At 55.4% G+C, this 16,873-nt stretch overlaps 1 protein-coding gene across 2 annotated transcripts in view; it reads right to left on the bottom strand.

The window, feature by feature from the left end:
• Positions 1–16,873, bottom strand: part of GRK5 (G protein-coupled receptor kinase 5) — a 224,820-nt gene that overhangs the window by 28,736 nt on the left and 179,211 nt on the right. For both annotated transcript variants that reach the window (XM_060286044.1, XM_060286043.1), the window contains 2 exons: positions 1,954–2,054; positions 170–262 (listed from right to left, as the gene is read on the bottom strand). In XM_060286044.1, the coding sequence (XP_060142027.1) occupies positions 170–262; positions 1,954–2,054 (194 nt within the window). The remainder of the gene's footprint in view (positions 1–169; positions 263–1,953; positions 2,055–16,873) is intronic.

A 16,873-nucleotide genomic window follows, 5' to 3' on the forward strand; every position in this document is an offset into this window, starting at 1 on the left:
GCCCATGGGACGTAACAGACTTCTACAGGACTTAGGTGAAAAACCAATACCCCCCGCGCGCGCACACACACACACACACACGCACACACACAATGGCACACACTCGTGTGTGTGTGTGTGTGTGTGTGTGTGTGTGTGTGTTGGGGGGCTGTGCCCAGGGAGCACTCACCTTTCCAACCACTTCCACTGGAGAAACCGATCAAAATACATGCCGTCCAGGTACTCGTGGAAGGGTTCTCCCCTCAGGTAGTCGTGGACAGACCTAGCTCAGAGGGAACAAACAGATGAACATTTTACAACCCTGACCTTGGAGCAGGTGGGCAGAGCCATAACCAGCAGCTTATAGCCTGGCCTCATCCACTTCCAGACTTTGGAAATGCAAATACACAGGGGCCTCCGACAGATGCAGCAGGAGTGGAGAGAGGCTCCACCATTCTACAAAGGTTGTTTGAGATTGACCGACCCTGCAAACCTTTAGTAAGCAGTTGCCTTGGGGGTTTGCTCTAGTTCCGGGATACAGCAGGGAGCATGATGGGGGACACACACGGCAAATAACAAACAAACAAACGACCCCTGGGGCATGTTATCGTGAAGTGGGGTAAGCGAGGTCCCGGGGGGTGTCCGGGAGATCTCTCTGAAGAAGGGACAGGAGCTGAGATGAGAACAGAGGAATATTTAACTATGTGCAATGGAGGGATTGGGTGTCTTGGGAAGGGGCAGAGGGGCGCAGGCCCTAGATTTGGTCGGGACCAGAGAAGACCCTGGGAGGTTTTCAACCCCGCAGCAGAATTTACTGGTCACCTGCTGTGGGCCAGGCTCTAGGCCAGGCCCTGGAGGGCTCTGAACTGGGCTTCTTCCCTTTAAAAAGCGGCCACGCTGACCAATCGAGCCTAGACACTTGGGACCCGGGGAAGGGAGGCGACACGCAGAGCTGGGGCTCGCTGGAGGCTGTGCCCTGCCAAACCTGAACAGGGGCTGGCGTCGGGGGCCAGGACGGCCACTCCCTCAAGGTCAGGGGGCAGCCCAGGGACCTCACCCGCCGTCAGAGCTGACCCTCGGGCATCTCCAGGAGGGCAGCAACCAGCCTTGTTTCTGCTCACGGTGGGCCCTCTCCAGCACCTGCCACAGGGCTGGGCCCCACGTTGGCACCCCTGAATGTCCCAGCTCTTCCCATGGTGAGCGCATGGGGCGCTGGCAATACGCCGTGGAGGCAGGACTGGGTTCTTGCTCGCAAGGCCTCCCCTACACAGCATCGTGCCAGGCACACAGCAGGCGCTCAACTAATGTCTGGGGTGCAGAGTCTGAACACGGTGCCGTCACGCCAGCTGTGATCTTGGCACGTACGTATGTTCGTGCGGCTGCACGTCAGCCTACAGGGAGGGTGCGTGTGTGGGCGCAGGAACGGGTGTGAGCCTAGCTGCCTAAGCCTTCATGGTGGCGCTTAATGGGTGCACGGCTCGCCCCACACCCACTGACTTGTCTCACGTCCCATTATGGTTGCCGTACAGCCTGCAACAAGGTGATGGGGTGTGGCTGAGAGGGCAGCCTGCAGCCCAGCTCCTGCAGCAGCGCTGGTGGGTGGCAGTGATGGGGGCAGGAGTGGGTGTGGGGGGGACCTGGGAAGGATTTCCAAACCACCCAGACTGGGTCAGATCCGTGCACATTCCTCTGTCTCCACAGCCTGGAGACCTACTTGCTTTCGACACCATCTGAAGCAGATGTTCTCTTTGGACTTGGCACCCTGGTATCTTTTCCCTTCATGAGAAGTGTACAAGCGCTGGGTGGCTTGGCTGGGCCCTCAGGCACTGAAGACCTGCCCCGGGTGCCCAGCGCTCTGGTGGAGGCTAGAGGCAGCCCCTTGCCTGGTGACTGTGTGGCAGCCCGAGGGGAGGTGGAGGGGCCTGATGCCCCGGGCCGGGAAGCAGGGAGGGAGGCCGGCGGCCGAGCACTTACTGCACACAGGCAGAAAAGAGTTCTTTGCAGGGTTTCTGAAGGAGCTTCTCCTCCGTCTGGGAGACCAGGTCCCGGCCAACGTGGGCGATGAAAACTGGGGACTGCAGGGAGGAAGAGGAGAGGAGGTATCAGTGAGGGAGGGGGCAGGGCGCCAGGTGGCCTCGGGGGCCCCTCCTACCCACACCTGGTCCTGGGCCCCTGCACCGTGGTAGGCGGTCTGGCAAGGTGGCTGGGCTGGAAGGTGGTGAACCAGCCGGGACTCAGGGTCAGATTTCGGGCTCTGCCCCGGACACCGCATGTGACCTCGTAAGGCTACGTGGCTCCTCTGAGCCCCGCTCTGCAGAACATGGATCACGACATCCCTGCGTCCTGGACTGCGGTCAGAACCGAGTGGGAGGTGTCAGCCTCACAGTGTAGGGAGCCCCTCGGAGCTGCCCCAGTCCCTTAGCCACTGGGGTGGGGGCTGCGTCTCCAGAGGGCACATGAGACGGCCCCCTGCCCGGCCTCGAGGCCATGTGTGAAAGGGTCTGGACTAGGCAAAGGGGCAGGTGGACGGACGGCTCAGCGGCGAGGGGAGGGATGTGACACCGGCACGGCCTCGGCGTTGGTAGGTCTGCGTGCCGCTCCCACATCTGCCGCTGTAGCTCTGGGACCCTGGTCTTGGTACAGCCTGGCTGTTATCAGGAGGATGGTCAGTAATAATTGTTCCTCCAGGAATGAATCAATGAAGCCTTTGGGTCAAGCATTTGGCCCGGATCCTGGCAGGCAGCAGAAAGCCTGCAATAGATGTCAGCACTGTCATTTCGTTCTCCTTCCAGTTAAGCTGCCTGGCCTGAATGTTTCAAGTTCGAAGGGACAGTTCCAAGAGGTTCTGGTCCTACCCAGGAGCGGCAGCCCCCTTGGGAAGGTGTAGAGACAGCCAGAGGCAGCCCGGCCACCCCTCCCCTTCGCCGCTTCATTCACGGTCTGCCGGCTCTTTACTCACCAGGTGGGTCTTTAATCAACTACAGGGATAACAGAGAAAACTGCCAGGAGTGGGCTCCAAAGCACAGGATGTAGACACACCTTTCTCCCCCTAAAGATGCTGAAATCTGAAAGGCTTGCTTTCTCTTCCCAGCTATTGAACTGTAACTTGGGGGCTGATTAAGCCCACCGGGTGGTGTCTCTGGGGGGTTTGATTCTGGGGCTGGAGGGGGTGCCCACAGCAGCCTGGCATGGCTCTGGTGAATGAAATCTCCCCAGTGTTCTGAATGCCCCCATTCCTGAGTTCTTTCCTTCTTCCTTTCTCCCCTAGCCTGGTCCTCTCCTCTCTGGTCCTCTCTGCAGGCTTTCACCTAGCCCCTGAGCGGGGGAGGCCTCAGGTGTGTGTGTTGGGGGCGGCCGCTGTGCCAGTATATGCCGCCTGCACACCCAAGCACAGGCAAAGCCCATCACACGACCCCACAGACTCAGAGCGCATCTCCCCAGGGCTGCTGTCGCCAATCCTGGGGGGCGGCACCTTCGCCCCACCTTCCATCCCACTTTGCCCTGGACCATCCCCCTCTCCCCACACTAAAAACTCAATGAACGAGGGCTTCCCTGGTGGGGCAGGGGTTGAGAGTCCGCCTGCCGATGCAGGGGACGCGGGTTCGTGCCCCGGTCCGGGAGGATCCCACGTGCCGCGGAGCGGTTGGGCCCGTGAGCCATGGCCGCGGAGCCTGCGCGTCCGGAGCCTGTGCTCCGCAACGGGAGAGGCCACAACAGTGAGAGGCCCGCGTACCGCAAAACAACAACAACAACAACAACAACAACAACAAAACTCAATGAACGAGACATCAGGAGAGCGACAAGCAGAGCGCTGGCTTCTGGAGCAGCTGCTGCGCGTTTTGCAGAACGGATGCGCACTGCTGGGGAAGAAGTCCCGAGCTCTGCTCTGCCCTCTGCCCTTGGCCATTTCATGCCTCCACCTCCTCCTCTGTAACAGGAGGGAACAGCTCCAGAGATGCCCTACAGGCCCTTCAAGATTTGACAATTGGGGGTTGGTCATTTTTGCTTCTGAGACTTGGGGAACTTGCTTCGAATCCTGGCAGCTGTCTCTTGGGGATCAACGATTCCAGGCTACTTCAAAGCAATCAAATATTAGCACAAGCCACCGAGGCCACGGGTGAACTGGCTTCAGGAAGAGACCTGACGGCTGGGGCAGTTTTGGTTTGAAGGGCCCCGTGCCTGGCACAGAATTGGTGCCCCGCATATATCTGTTAGTAAGCAAGATGAAACACAGTATGCCAGGGTGTGGCCTTAACCCTGCCGTGAGTCAGCAAAGCGCAGAGACGCTGGGTGGGCGTGCCATGGGGAGAAACAGAACCATTTCTGGGACCTCAGAAAGGCACCCGAGTTGCCACCTGTATGCACTCAGACGCACACTTTGTCATGGAGTTCAGCCAGGGAGGACCCACCCTCACGCGCAGTGGCCCGGCCTGGTGTTGGGCACATGCAAGGGGAGGGGTGTTAAAATGTGAACCCAGGTGACCTCAAAGCACTTTTTCTCCAGTAGGACATAAATAAGGTCATATCCACACAGAAGAGTTCCTTTGCCTCTCTTGGCTACAGGTGATGTATAAAATGAGCTGGATGGATGGAACTCAATGGCTCTCAAACTTTTTTATCAGCAAATTTCTTTTCTCCTCCACCAAATGAAATGTTTCTATAGGCCCCATATTTAAAACCAATATAAGTAATATAATGGGTAGCAACGGTTTCCATCTATTGAGGCCAACACATCCTTTCATTCAATATTCCTTCTGGCTCTGTGAGGTGGCTACTATTATGATGTTCATTTCACAGATGAGGAAACTGAGGTTCAGCAAGGTTAAGACATTTGCCCAAGGTCACCCAGCCAACAAGCGGCAGAGAGGGGATTTACACCAGGTTGGGTGGGTCTAGAGTAAGTACGGTTGGAGGTGGTGGGGTGTCTGGGCCACCTGTGCTGCCGTCACCCACCCCCATCTCCCAGGAGTCCCCTGAGGTGTGACCCTAGCCGTGGGCTGACCTGGCACCTGCCTCCAGCAGAGGCAGATAGAACTTATATAGGAGATTTTGCAGCTCAGGGCCGTGAGCCACTGGGCTCAGAGAGGGGGGGGGATCATTGCTGGGGGGCAGGGGTCATCTGGGAAACCTTCCCAGAGGATGGGGTCAGAGGCAAAGCAGAACATGGCCTCAGACCACCCACCCCTTCTGGGCCCTCCCATCAGCCAGCGGGACTCCCTGTCAGCCACACTCCTAAGCAGATGGGAGGGGCTTCCAGGGTCTGGGGGCAGCCCAGCTGTGCATGAAGTTGCAGCACTCTCAATCCTTGGGGCTGGCTGGCAGGAGGGCTCTGGGGAAGCTGCCCACACTCAAAGTCCTGAGGGGAGTCAATAACGCGTTTGGTTTAATGACCACGGGTTTAAACTCAGTCTTTGGCTCGACATGAAGAAACTAAGTGATTCCAACCAAACCTTCTCTCAAGTGACTCCGAGAAGTGACACCTTTGCCAATAAGAAGGGAATAAGAAGCTGTTGGCCGGTTTAAGTTGGGACCTGACACTCAAACCTGCCAGGAGGGTGGGCAGAGCCGCTGCTCAAACGGACATTTGCTATTTGCATCAGTGGAATCTGAGGGTATTGGTCCTTCTCCTCCAGTTCAGAGAAGTCGATTTCAAAGGCAGACCCACAGAGAAGGCTCTCCCCAGTCCACAGGTAAGGTCTGATGCGTCACGTAAGAAAAAGGGCCCTCAGACACTGAGAAGGCTCTGGGGTCCCGGTAACCACAGTCCATCCTCTGTGGCTTGAAGGCAGAAGAATTCCACAGTTTCAGATCTCTTTCCAGGAAACTAATCCCTTCTGGTCCCAGGAGGCCTGTGAGGTCAGCTGGGGAAGGGAGAGGGGTGTATCCTACAGGCCAGGTGGGCTCTGGCCAGGAATGTCACCCTCGCTGCACTGAAGCCTCCGAAACGCCAGGAGAGCTACGGTGGGCAGCGCTGTGGCTCTTTCTAGCGGGGACTGTCCCTCTGGGATGAAGCTGAGGGTCAGCATGGGGAGGAAGGATTGGGGTCATTCTCCTCCATGTCAAAGACGTTCCCCTAATTTCTAACCAAACAGAAAGGACCTCAAGGCCCTCAGATATTTGCAGGACTGAAAGCAGCCCGGAGAAGGGGTGTTGGTGGAGGTGGCCGGTAAAATTCCCCCTGGGGCCTGGGAACCCCTCAGGCCAGCCGTGGTTTGAAGTGACAGTTTCTTTGGTCGCTGCTCCCGCCTGCAGGCCCAGACTTAACACACGAGTGTGAATTTAGGCACCGAGTTTCCTTTGAAATGTGTGCTGTGTTGCTTTGGACGAGGCCCCACGGGGAACACTTGGCCTCCTGATGGCCCAGGGCAGCTGAAGCCAATGGCTGGTCAACCTCCATGTGACCAGTGTGCCTGGCCCCGCCAAGAGGTCCACTCTGCTGGCAGTCGGGATGAGCCCCAACTGCCCGTAAGGAGGGTTCTACGGCCAACTCCAGGAGAGCTTAAAACAGCAAGACGTGCCTCTGGGACACGGCTATGTACGCCCTGGGCCGCTAACCACAGAGCTCTCTCCCCTCCAGGCTGATGAGATGGGACTTGGTTCCCTGAGGAACTGTAGGCTCAGGGCCACCTGTCCTGCCCCTGAAATCACACATGGAGCAAGGGAATAAACCTCCCCCTCCTCTTTGGCTAAGACTCCTCCCCATTTCTTCTCCCTTGAGGCTGGCAGTGGGAACAGACGTGGCATTAAAGCTCGGGTGTGCTTTATCCACTCTCTGTGGGTCTGTGCCTCTGGATAAAAGCCCCTGTCACCAGAGGGAAAAGAACGGGCTCCAACCCTCCCTGTGGAGCATGAAATTGACCTTGAATCTGGTACCAGAAGAACTTGGGGCTGCACTTGGATGGGGCCAGGTGGCCAGCAGGCCCAGATGGTAGGACAGACTCAGCACACTTGCCCCTTTGTACCTCCAGCCCCCCTATGGCCCAGACTCACTCTCTGCTGTTGCTGATGCGTGTGCCACAGGTTCTAGGCGTCCTGCTACGTGTTAGCCAGAAGGCACACTTTAGGCAGCGAGCGGTGAAGGCTGCGTGGGTGTTTTTCTGGGCACCAGAGCACACTGAGAAGAGCCCTTTGTGTTGCTCTGAATGTGAATGGGGCAGGCCAGTGAACTGGGTGCAGGGGCCCAATGGGCTTTGCACCTTCACTCCTCCCTAAGTCCTCTCCTCCCTTTTGTCCCCACTCCCCTGTTAAGTTCTCAGTGCCCTCATGCTGCCTCACTGCCTATGACCCTAAACTTCAACAAGTGGCCTAGGCCAGACTTCTCATCCTCTGCTCCATCAACACGGAAACCTCTGCAATAGTCAGGCGTGGACGGTATTGATGGCCAGTAATGATTCAGTGCACTGGGGTTTCTAGAGGAGAGAGTTGGCTGGAGGACTGTGGGTGGGAGGGCGTCTGCTTAGTCAGAAGAGCTAGGACTTGTCCTGAAGCTGCATCTGCATGGCAATGGATTAAGAGGGAGCATGTGCTGGGTCTGGGGTGACATACCGGCTAACAGAGATTACCGGGGTGCTTCAGGGACCAAGGCTGGGGAGCAAGGGATGGTGGTGGGGAAGGCATGGGCCTGGTCCAGGCACGAAGCCTCCCGTGGGTGCTTCACTCAGCACTCTGCCTGCCCCAGAGAACTCCAGCGAGAGGGACGCAGCCCCAGAGGCAGGCCAACAGCCCAAGCCCAGCTCGGCCTCCACAGGTCATCCAGCCTGGGGCGGGCCAGCTGTTGGTCCACCAGGTGGCACTATGGAGCCCCTTGCTGCAGACACCCCCCAGAGGACCAGCCTCCCTGGCCTCTAGAGTCGGGAGCGACTGATTACCAAGTGCTGCATCTCAGACCTGAGGAGGGCGGCCTTTGCAATAAGAATTTCGGGTTGGGGGGAAATGAGAGAGCAGGTTGGGAGGGAGCCTTCCCTGGGGAGGGAAGACTGGAACTGGACCTTGAGGGAGAGGTGGGATGTACACCAGGGGAGGGGGGCCATGCGGGCAAAGGGTGCTGCCCCGAGTGCGGAGGACTCATCCAGATACGGTTAAGTAAGCGGGGCGGCTGACAGGATCAGGTCTTGCCAGGCTGGTTCTCACCGGCTGCTGAGTCACCAGCCCGATGACATCATGAGGGTGAGGGCGGCTGCTCTGCTCTCCCTGGCACCACTGCTCCGAGGGGACCAGGAAGATGAAGGGACCTCATTTCCTGCATCGGAGAGAAACTCCACGTGTCTGAGGACCTTATTCCCGAAGCATCTCCTGGCTCCCAAGTCCCTTGTTTCAAGATGTCAGAGTGGAAATGGGATCCACTGTATGTGGCCAGCGCCCCTGGCAGCGCCCACGGATCGAGGCACGGTTGGGCCACGTGACAACCCTCCACACCTCCTCAGTAGCCAAGACTCCTGAAGCAAGCACCTCTGCTGTCGCCCTTGGAGCCTCCTGGAAACACACGCCCTACATTTGCTCAGAGGTTCAGGACCGAGAGGAAGCAGGAGGAAAACACAGAGGGCTCTTCTGGGAACACCCCCGGGGCCTCACTGATCCAACCCACTCCTGGCACCGATGGGCAACCAAGAGAACGGACCCCTACGAGTCACAGTGCTGGCCAGGGTCAAGCCGGACCGACACCGGAGGGGCTCTGTAGCGGGCAGAGTTCGGGGAGTGGATCCAAGCTGCATGGGCTCTAACCAGCTGTCCTAAGCCAGCTCTACGGAAAGGACACAGCCTTGGCCTCCCTGGCCCCACTCGAAACCAGCTTTTCCCCCACTTCACAGACGGGGACAGGCACACACGGCAATCTTAGCCCTGCTATGTCACCCACCCAACCCCTCTCCATCCCACTGCCCTGGTTTCAAGAATTCTCTTCTATCGCCTGGACTAGCCAGTACGCCCCTCACGAATCTCTGCAACCACTTGCTCTTATGTTGACACAACGGCCTCCAAGGGAGTTTTCCGAGAGCACACAGCGGAAGTGATCTCCACGGCCAGAGGACCAAAATCCAGTGCCTTCTCGACCTGCTTCCCCATCATGCCCTCTGCTCGCCAGGGCTCTCACCCCATACTTGTGATTTCCTGGGCGAGCTCCGGCTTTCCAGCTGCTGAGCCTTTGCTACTGGAAGGAGCCCTTTTGGCCCCCTCACAGCACGCTGTCCGAACCCTACCCCCTCTTCAGGACCTGTTTCCAATACAACCTCATCCAAGATGAATCTTTGAGCAGGCAGGGCCTTTCACCCAATCCCACCTCCCAGTGACAACTGTGGTCACCATTGCTACTTCTTGAGCACCTAATATATGTTAAGTCCTAGGAGCTTTACGTGGGGTTATCTTTTTTAATCCTCTCAAAGTAGGTTTTGTTATCTCCATCTTATAGATGCAGAAATAGGCCCCGAGAAGTTAAGTAACTTGCCCAAGATCACACAGTGGGAGCATAGACAGGATTCAAACCCAGGCAATCTGGTCAGAGAGCCTTATCCCTAAGCACCATCAGGTCCTCCAAGGACGCCACAGTCTTTCTCGAATAGTGAAGAGGAGGTGACTTTTGGCCTTTGGAGGCTGGATATCGAGGTGAAGTGGACTCTGCATGTTTCGGCAAGTGCTATTTGTATAGCGCTGCCACACGTATCTCTCACACACACACACACACACACACACACAGGCTAGTGGCCAGCTTATGCTTCGCTTCAACATATGAAACCATCCCTCCGAGGAGCTCCGCACTCATTAGCAGCAGTTCCATCAGTGAACAAAAGGTCAGCCCAGGAGACTGTCCGCTCTATCTCCAGACGCAAGCACTTAGGACTTAATGATGTGTATATTTTCATACGTGGGCAGCTGACATTCCCCATGTAAACTATTTGCAATTTCTCAGTGTGGACAGACTAGACCTTCAGGAAAAGCTGAGCAGGAGAGAGGCAAGACGCTCTGGAAACAGGGCTTCCGGGGGGTCTCCTTCCTTCCAAACAAGGGGCTTACTGGGGGTTTGCCTGTCCCACCCATACCAGGGTGGAGGCAGCTGTTTCTTGGGGGGCCACCCCGTTTCTCCTCCAGGACAGGAACCGGGAGGGGCACTCCCACAGCTGTACCCTGGCCACCCTTTGACCCTTGGTGAGGGGATCTGTGTCAGCTGCAGGAACTCTGCACACGGGGCTGCCAAGGCCTGGCTGGGGGCAGGGGTGGGAATCAGCCTCCAGCAGGATCCAGGGCCAGAGGCATCGTGGGACCCTGGGAGAGGGGCTGGCTGATAGTCACTGGCCCCTCCATGTGAGTTTTCCTACAAATTCATACTTCTGTTGCTCCCCGGAACGATGCCATAGGTGGGGCTTGTTCCAAGGTCACAAATGTCGACGCTGAGCCTTAGAGAGCTCTTTGAGGGGCAGGAATGTTGTTCATTCCTCTCTCATCAGAACTAAGTACAGCGCTTGGTGAGCAGCTAGTACTCCGTACATGCCCCTAGACACAATAATTAGTAAACAGAGGACCTGAGATTCAAATCCAGGCCTGCCCGGCTCCAAAATCTGTAATCTCTCCACTCTGCTTGGCTGATATGAACTTACAATGTGCCCTGCATGTAGTAGGTGCTCAATATGTTTGTTGAACCAATGTGTGTGCACATGCCTCTTCATAGCAGAAGAACCTTCATGAGGTCATCTGGTCTACCCCCTGCCTTTGGGACATCAGGGCCAATCAGTTCTTTGGGATTTTCTTAGTTACAACTAGTTGGAGTGCTTGTCTGGGGCAGAAACTGTGGGCTGGAGGCTTGGGGGTGGCTGGGGGAGGACCTGGAGCTGCCTTGAGTAAAGCGTCCTGGCGCCAGGGGTTCCTGAGCCCACGTACAGCCGTGTCTCTCTCACGGTTTCATTTAATCGTATCCCCCACCCCTCCAATACATTCCTCCTTTGTTTGAGCAACTGGGAGTTAAGTATCTGCCACTTGATGCCAAGAATCCAGACAAATGCACCATCTGTAAACTCAGGAGCTGGGCCAGGTGGCGAGGAGGACCCTCTAGAGGCGTCCCCTCCACTCGCTTTTCTCTCCCCCGGCTCAAGTTGGCCGGTTCCGAGTTCCGTAAACTAACTCAGCCCAGCCCGCCAGACTCTAGGAACAGGAACTGGGTGAAGAAAGCAGGACAGGCAGGAGGTGGGCAAAGGAGGGTGCTCATTCCAACCCCAAATCCTGGCTTGAAATGAAACCTGCTTGTACAATCACAACTGGCAGACAAAGGAGAGCATTTACTGGACGGCAGCGTTGGACAGCATTTCCTCACTCCAGGGTTGACTTAAGGTCTGGCTGACAGGAAGAAAAAGAGCCATTCTTCCACCTTTTAATCAAAACCTTCAGTGCCGTGTGGCAAAGCCACGGCCACGCAGCCTGGGTCCATCTGGAGCAGCTCGTCTTCCACATCAACCAGGCAGCAGGCACAGTCCACAGGCCCCAGGCGAGAACAGAAACAGAGGAAAAAGCAGGGTTTTGTTATCTTGGTCACTGGGGAAAAGTCAGTCAGCCAAGTCAAGCGCTCGCGAGCAAAGGGGCTCCGGCTCCTGCTACGCTGGGCCCATGTCTGGGTCCTGCAGCTCTCGGCCCGAACGCCAACGCCTCCCTGAGCGTCCACGTGGTCAGCAAGGCTGCTGGACTGCACGGCCTGAGCACAGTGCCACATGCAGACCCCTTGGGCAGAGACGCATGCTGGACAGGCAGCTGGTTGCTGGAGGTCCTTGGGGTAGAAGCTGGGAAAACGACAAGTCTCATGGCACCTGACTCAAGCTCTAAGGAAATGTGGTGCTCACCGGCAGGTACCCAGTCAGAAGCAACTCACCCTGAAGCAGAGGAAGCTGAAGCTTTGGGGCCCTTTACTTGCAGTCCTAGGAGCTACAGAGTTTTCTAGGTGAGAGAGGAAGCATTTCCGCACAAGCACTTCCAGTAAATTGAGATCTCAGGTGAAAAAGACCGAATCTCCAAGGCTCCAGGCATTGGTTGTGGTTTCTTTTCTCATTCTCAGGAAATACTTTTGTACCTAATGTTCTGTTCGTTCTTCTTAAACAGCATACTTCCCATGCTACTTAAGCTTCAACCCCTACAAAACCTGGATCTTCCCTTGTCTCTGACAGACAGCACTCGGTCTTGAAGGGGCCTTCTCTAGGGGGACATCCAGGGGTCCACCTCCTGCCCGACTGCCACTCTGCACCTTTATCTTTTTGTGATGAACAGCCAGAGACCCAGAGTCCAAGGGACTCCCGGGGCTCTCTGGGGCTTCTCATGGTAGGAGAAGGTGAGGAAGGCCATTGCCCTGACACTGTGCTGGGAAGCAGCCTGGTGTCCTACGTAAGGCCCACGGTTCCATTATGACGCAGACACACACGGCCACCCTGGTGATCTCCTTAAGTCTTTGGGCAACGATCTCTTACACCAATTCGGGGGTGACCCTGGGGATAGCGGGTTACTCTGCCAGGCCTGGAAGACACCGCAGAGCACAGAGCTGCCTTTGTGAGCTGACCCAGAGGTGGTACCACTGCTGTGACCAGTCGGAGAGCAAGGAGCTGCTTCTCCCGCTGGGGCCCGAGCTGATCCAGTCTGTCAGCTACAACAGGGTCCCTGAGTGTCCACTCTATGCCCAGGTCATGAGCTCTACCCCAGTGACCTCATAAACAGACTTTCTTGGCCAATGGCAGGAGTTCAAGGCTGGTGGGGACTGAGGGTGGCCGAGTGTGGAGCGGCCTTTCAGCCCCTAGAAGGGCGAGCTCAGACAGGTGGCCTCATGGCTGAGGTGAGGTCTGATCAAGGCTCAGAGGACGAAGGGCGTTTGGCTAGGCCATGAGGAGGACCCTCCAGGTATCTGTACCCTGGCAAGTATTCTGAGAAGACCAGGGCTCTGAAAGAATCAACTTTATCCTATGGCAAATCGACACTTGTCTGGACAAATTTAAGATGGCAGAGAGCAGGTTCACAGAGACCATCAACTGCGTGAGGGGCCACAGGGCCAGGCAGTCTTCTGAGCAAGCCTGCTCTACAGGGGGTTCCAGCCCTTTCCAAGGGTGCCCCTGCTGACTGGGCCACCCCGGGTCACAAGGTATCACATTCCCTGGGTCAGCAAAGTGGAGAAGCACAGCCCTTGAGACATAGCCACGACCCTCCAAGAAGGGAAAAGCAGATAGGGACTGAAAGGGTCTTGTCCCTTACTTCCTCTGTTCAAGTGGCTTCGCAGAAATCAGGACGAAGGATTTTTAGGGGTCAGGAAGTGAGAGAGAACATTTTTAAACACTAGCAGAATTTAGCCAGAGGCCCTGAGAGCTGGGCAACTTGAATGAGAAAGAAAGGAAAACATACAAGTGGCCCTGACCCAGACCATGACTCTTTACGTCAAAAGCAAAAAAGGATAATTAACAAAACAAAATCTGCCTGGACGTGGAGTGAGAGGCCAGCCGGGCTCTGTCAACTTGATAATCTCCGGTCAAGACCTGTGGGCCCAGAGTGTGCGATGGGAGAAGACTCGCTGTTTACACAGGCGGTCCTGGCTCTCAGGACCCAGAGAGGCAGGGTTTTTCCTGGCAAGCGGTTTGAATTCGGCCAACTCTGCTCTGGGTCAGGGCGGCCACGTGCAGGTAATTCACGGGTAGAACTTGGGTCCTAAGGGGCTGAGGTGCAGAACGCTCACGGCCGGGAGTGTCCCTCGTTCCTCGTGCATGAGAGGTGAGAGCACAGCAAGCTGACTCCCCACCTTCCAGAACACCCTCCCGGTCCACAGCCTCCAGACCGGCTTCAATTTGAAGCCGTGTTGGAAATACCTTGGCACGGGAAGATTTTTCTCCAGTCAAGATTTCATTCCACGCGGCTTGGGAATGAAGGAGGGGCAGGAATCTCCTAAGATCCAGGGAATTCGACTGAAACCCCCATGATGTCATTTCTCTGCCCAAGGCCCACGGTCAGGGAGGGCCTGTCAGGCCACACGGATTCAGCCGAGCACAGGCACCACAGAGACCTACCCAGGGCTGCCTACCCAGGGCAAGGCTGAGGGGAGGCTGTCCTCAGGAAGCCTGTGGCTGGTTTCTCTATCTCCAGACACTCTAAAAAGAGGAATCCTGGTCAGGAAACACTACACACACACACACAGGAATGGGGGTCAGAGGTAGCGCCGGCTCCACTGGCATCGAAGGAACATCCAACTTTCCGACCTGGAAGGTCACAAGAAAGGAAGAGGGACCCCGATGGGCATGCTCCGGCCTGCTCTGGGGAGCCCCGGCTGGCAGAGCAGCCTCAAGGATGTCAAGAGGGGCCCAAAGACATCAGTCAAAGAGGATGTGTTTTCCAGGAAAGGTTGGGGGAGAGAAATAAATGTATCTATTTGAAGGACAATTACACAGTCTTTAAAAATGTTGTGCAGGGAGATTGTGACATGGGAAAAGCTAATGACACGGCGCAAAGGTTTGGAGCCAGAAGGTGGACCCGGCACAGAAGGGACCAGCCAGTGTGCACATCCTCCAATCCACCTGCCCTCCCGGACTTGCTACTTCGTACAGCAGCTGGGAAGGTGATTCGGGGGGGTTTTGTCTTTGGTTAACCTCTGAGAAGAAGACACAGTGGAAAAGAAAGATCCCAGGTTCTAGAATCGGACAGACCGAGGTTATATCTCATCATCACCTTTCTTCTGTTGTTGTTCTTTTTCTTTTATTGTGGTAAAATAGACATAACAGAAAAATGGCCATTTTAACCACTTGTAAGCGGACGATTCCACAGCATTAATTACATTCATAATGTCCACTATCACCACCATCTTTTCCCACATTTTTTCCATCATCCCAAACAGAAACTCTATACCCATTAAGCAATAACTCCCCATCCCTCCCTCCAACAAGTCCCTGGTAAGCTCTAATTTACTTTCTGTCTCACTGAATTTGCCTATTCTAGACATTTCAGAAAAGTGGAATCACACAATACGTGGCCTTTTATGTCTGGCTTCTTTCACTTAGCATAATGTTTTCAAGATTCATTCGTGCCGTAGCATGTATCAAGACTTATTCCTATTTATGGCTGAATAATATTCCACTGTGTCGTTACACCACATTCTGCTTATCCTTTCATCCGTCAATGGACACTTGAGTTGTTTCTACTTTTCGGCTATTGTGAATAATGCTGCTATGGATGTTTGCATACAAGTATCTGTGTCAGTCCCTGTTTTCAATTCTCCCAGCTTTCACTCTTAACAGCTGAAGGCCTTTACCCAAGGTAGAACAGGGACAAATGTGTCTACTACAAATGAATGTCATGAAGACAGGATGCGATAAAGATGTAAAGCACACAGCATACAGTAGGTGCTAAAATCATGTCACTTTGCCCCACCTCCCCCTTTAACACCCACCCTTAGTAAAGGAGTGTGAGAGGGTTAGATTCAGTGATGCCCCTCAAGGGCATCTCCATTTAAAAAGTGTGGATACTTAAATGGTAGAACTTTCGGCACCAGTAGCCTTCTCTGCTTTGTTGGCACACTACCAGTGTCTCAGCATCTAGACAAATACTGACGCAAAGAATAAGAGCCTCGGGGGAATTCAGGCCCAGCTGCAGGCCAACCAGGGTGGGAGGTGGTAAATGAAGTCAGGAAGCATTCCTTTTCGTGCCTTTGCGCCATACTTGCAGCACAGGGGTGTGGAAAGCCCAGTGAGGAACATTCCATTCTCCTCCTCCAGCTGTATGACCCTTCAGGGGTCCAGCTCCTCTTTGAGCCTCAGTTCCCTCATCTAGGAAATGAGGAGTTTGGCTTAGCCCAGTAGTTTTAAAACTGGGTTCCAAGGAGCCACAAGTGTTCTTCTCAAAGCCAGGGCCCAGGACGGGGAAGGGAGCAAAGGGGGCCCTGCCCTAAGCTAGTCGACCACAGCAGACCTGCGTGTCTTTGCATCTGGAAATCTACAGCTAAAACTGCATGCAAAGCCTTGGACCGGGTGGCCCCTGAGATCCCCTGGGTGCTGTAGCCTACTCTAGGTGGTGTCCTCTTTCCCCTTGGGATGAACTAGAGGAACAGTCCCTGAGGATGGGCTATGGAGTCATCTCCCAACGTACCAGGATTGCTGGCTCAAGCAGCAGGGGCACTCCATGGGGAGCCATGTAGTGCTGGGTGCTGGGGGCAAAACTTGAAGTGACCCAGGAGCCCTGCTGCTCTCCAAACGGCACTGGTTTGCCAGTCTCCAAAGGACTGGTCATTAACAGTCCTTCAATCAAGAAGAGATGTGAGTGGAGCTCAAGGCAGGGAGGCAGGTTAGGTTATCTTAGGAGAGCAGGATGGGGAAGGGTCAAGAGCACAGACCCCGAAGTCTCAGCTTCCTCCATCCCAGCTGTGTGACCTTGAGCAAGTTACTTAACCTCTCTGTGTCTTCACCTCCTCATCTTTAAAATGAAGATAATAATCTATGGGGTAGATATGAGGATTAAGTGAGTTATTTAAAGCCCTGAGAACAGTGTTTGGCACACAGTAAGAGCTGTTCCCAGGAAGTTCCTTTCTCAAGTTTTCTTTTCAACCCTCTTCCAGCCTTGAGACTTCTTGCAGTGCTGTGGCAGGAAGTGGGAAAACCTGGGGTCCATGCCCCACAGGTCCTTCCAGCTGGACCCTTCCAGCCAGACCCTGCCCAGGAGGGGTTCAAGCAAAGGTGGATTCTGAGCTCACCAGATTCACTGACAACAGGATGGAGATGCCGTTCGGGCTGCAGGGAGGCAGACAAGAGCCAGGTGATCTTAGCAGAGATGAACAGCTGGCTCTGGGGCCAGAAGCAGGGAGCTCAAACCCCTGGAGGGCAGGCCAGGCACGTGGAAGGGAGGTATTACCCGGGCCACCCGTATTCCATGGCCTTGGGTCCCTGGAGACCAAGGGTTGGTTAGATGG

This window comes from Globicephala melas, chromosome 16, assembly GCF_963455315.2.
Source record: "Globicephala melas chromosome 16, mGloMel1.2, whole genome shotgun sequence".
Classification (NCBI taxonomy): domain Eukaryota; kingdom Metazoa; phylum Chordata; class Mammalia; order Artiodactyla; family Delphinidae; genus Globicephala; species Globicephala melas.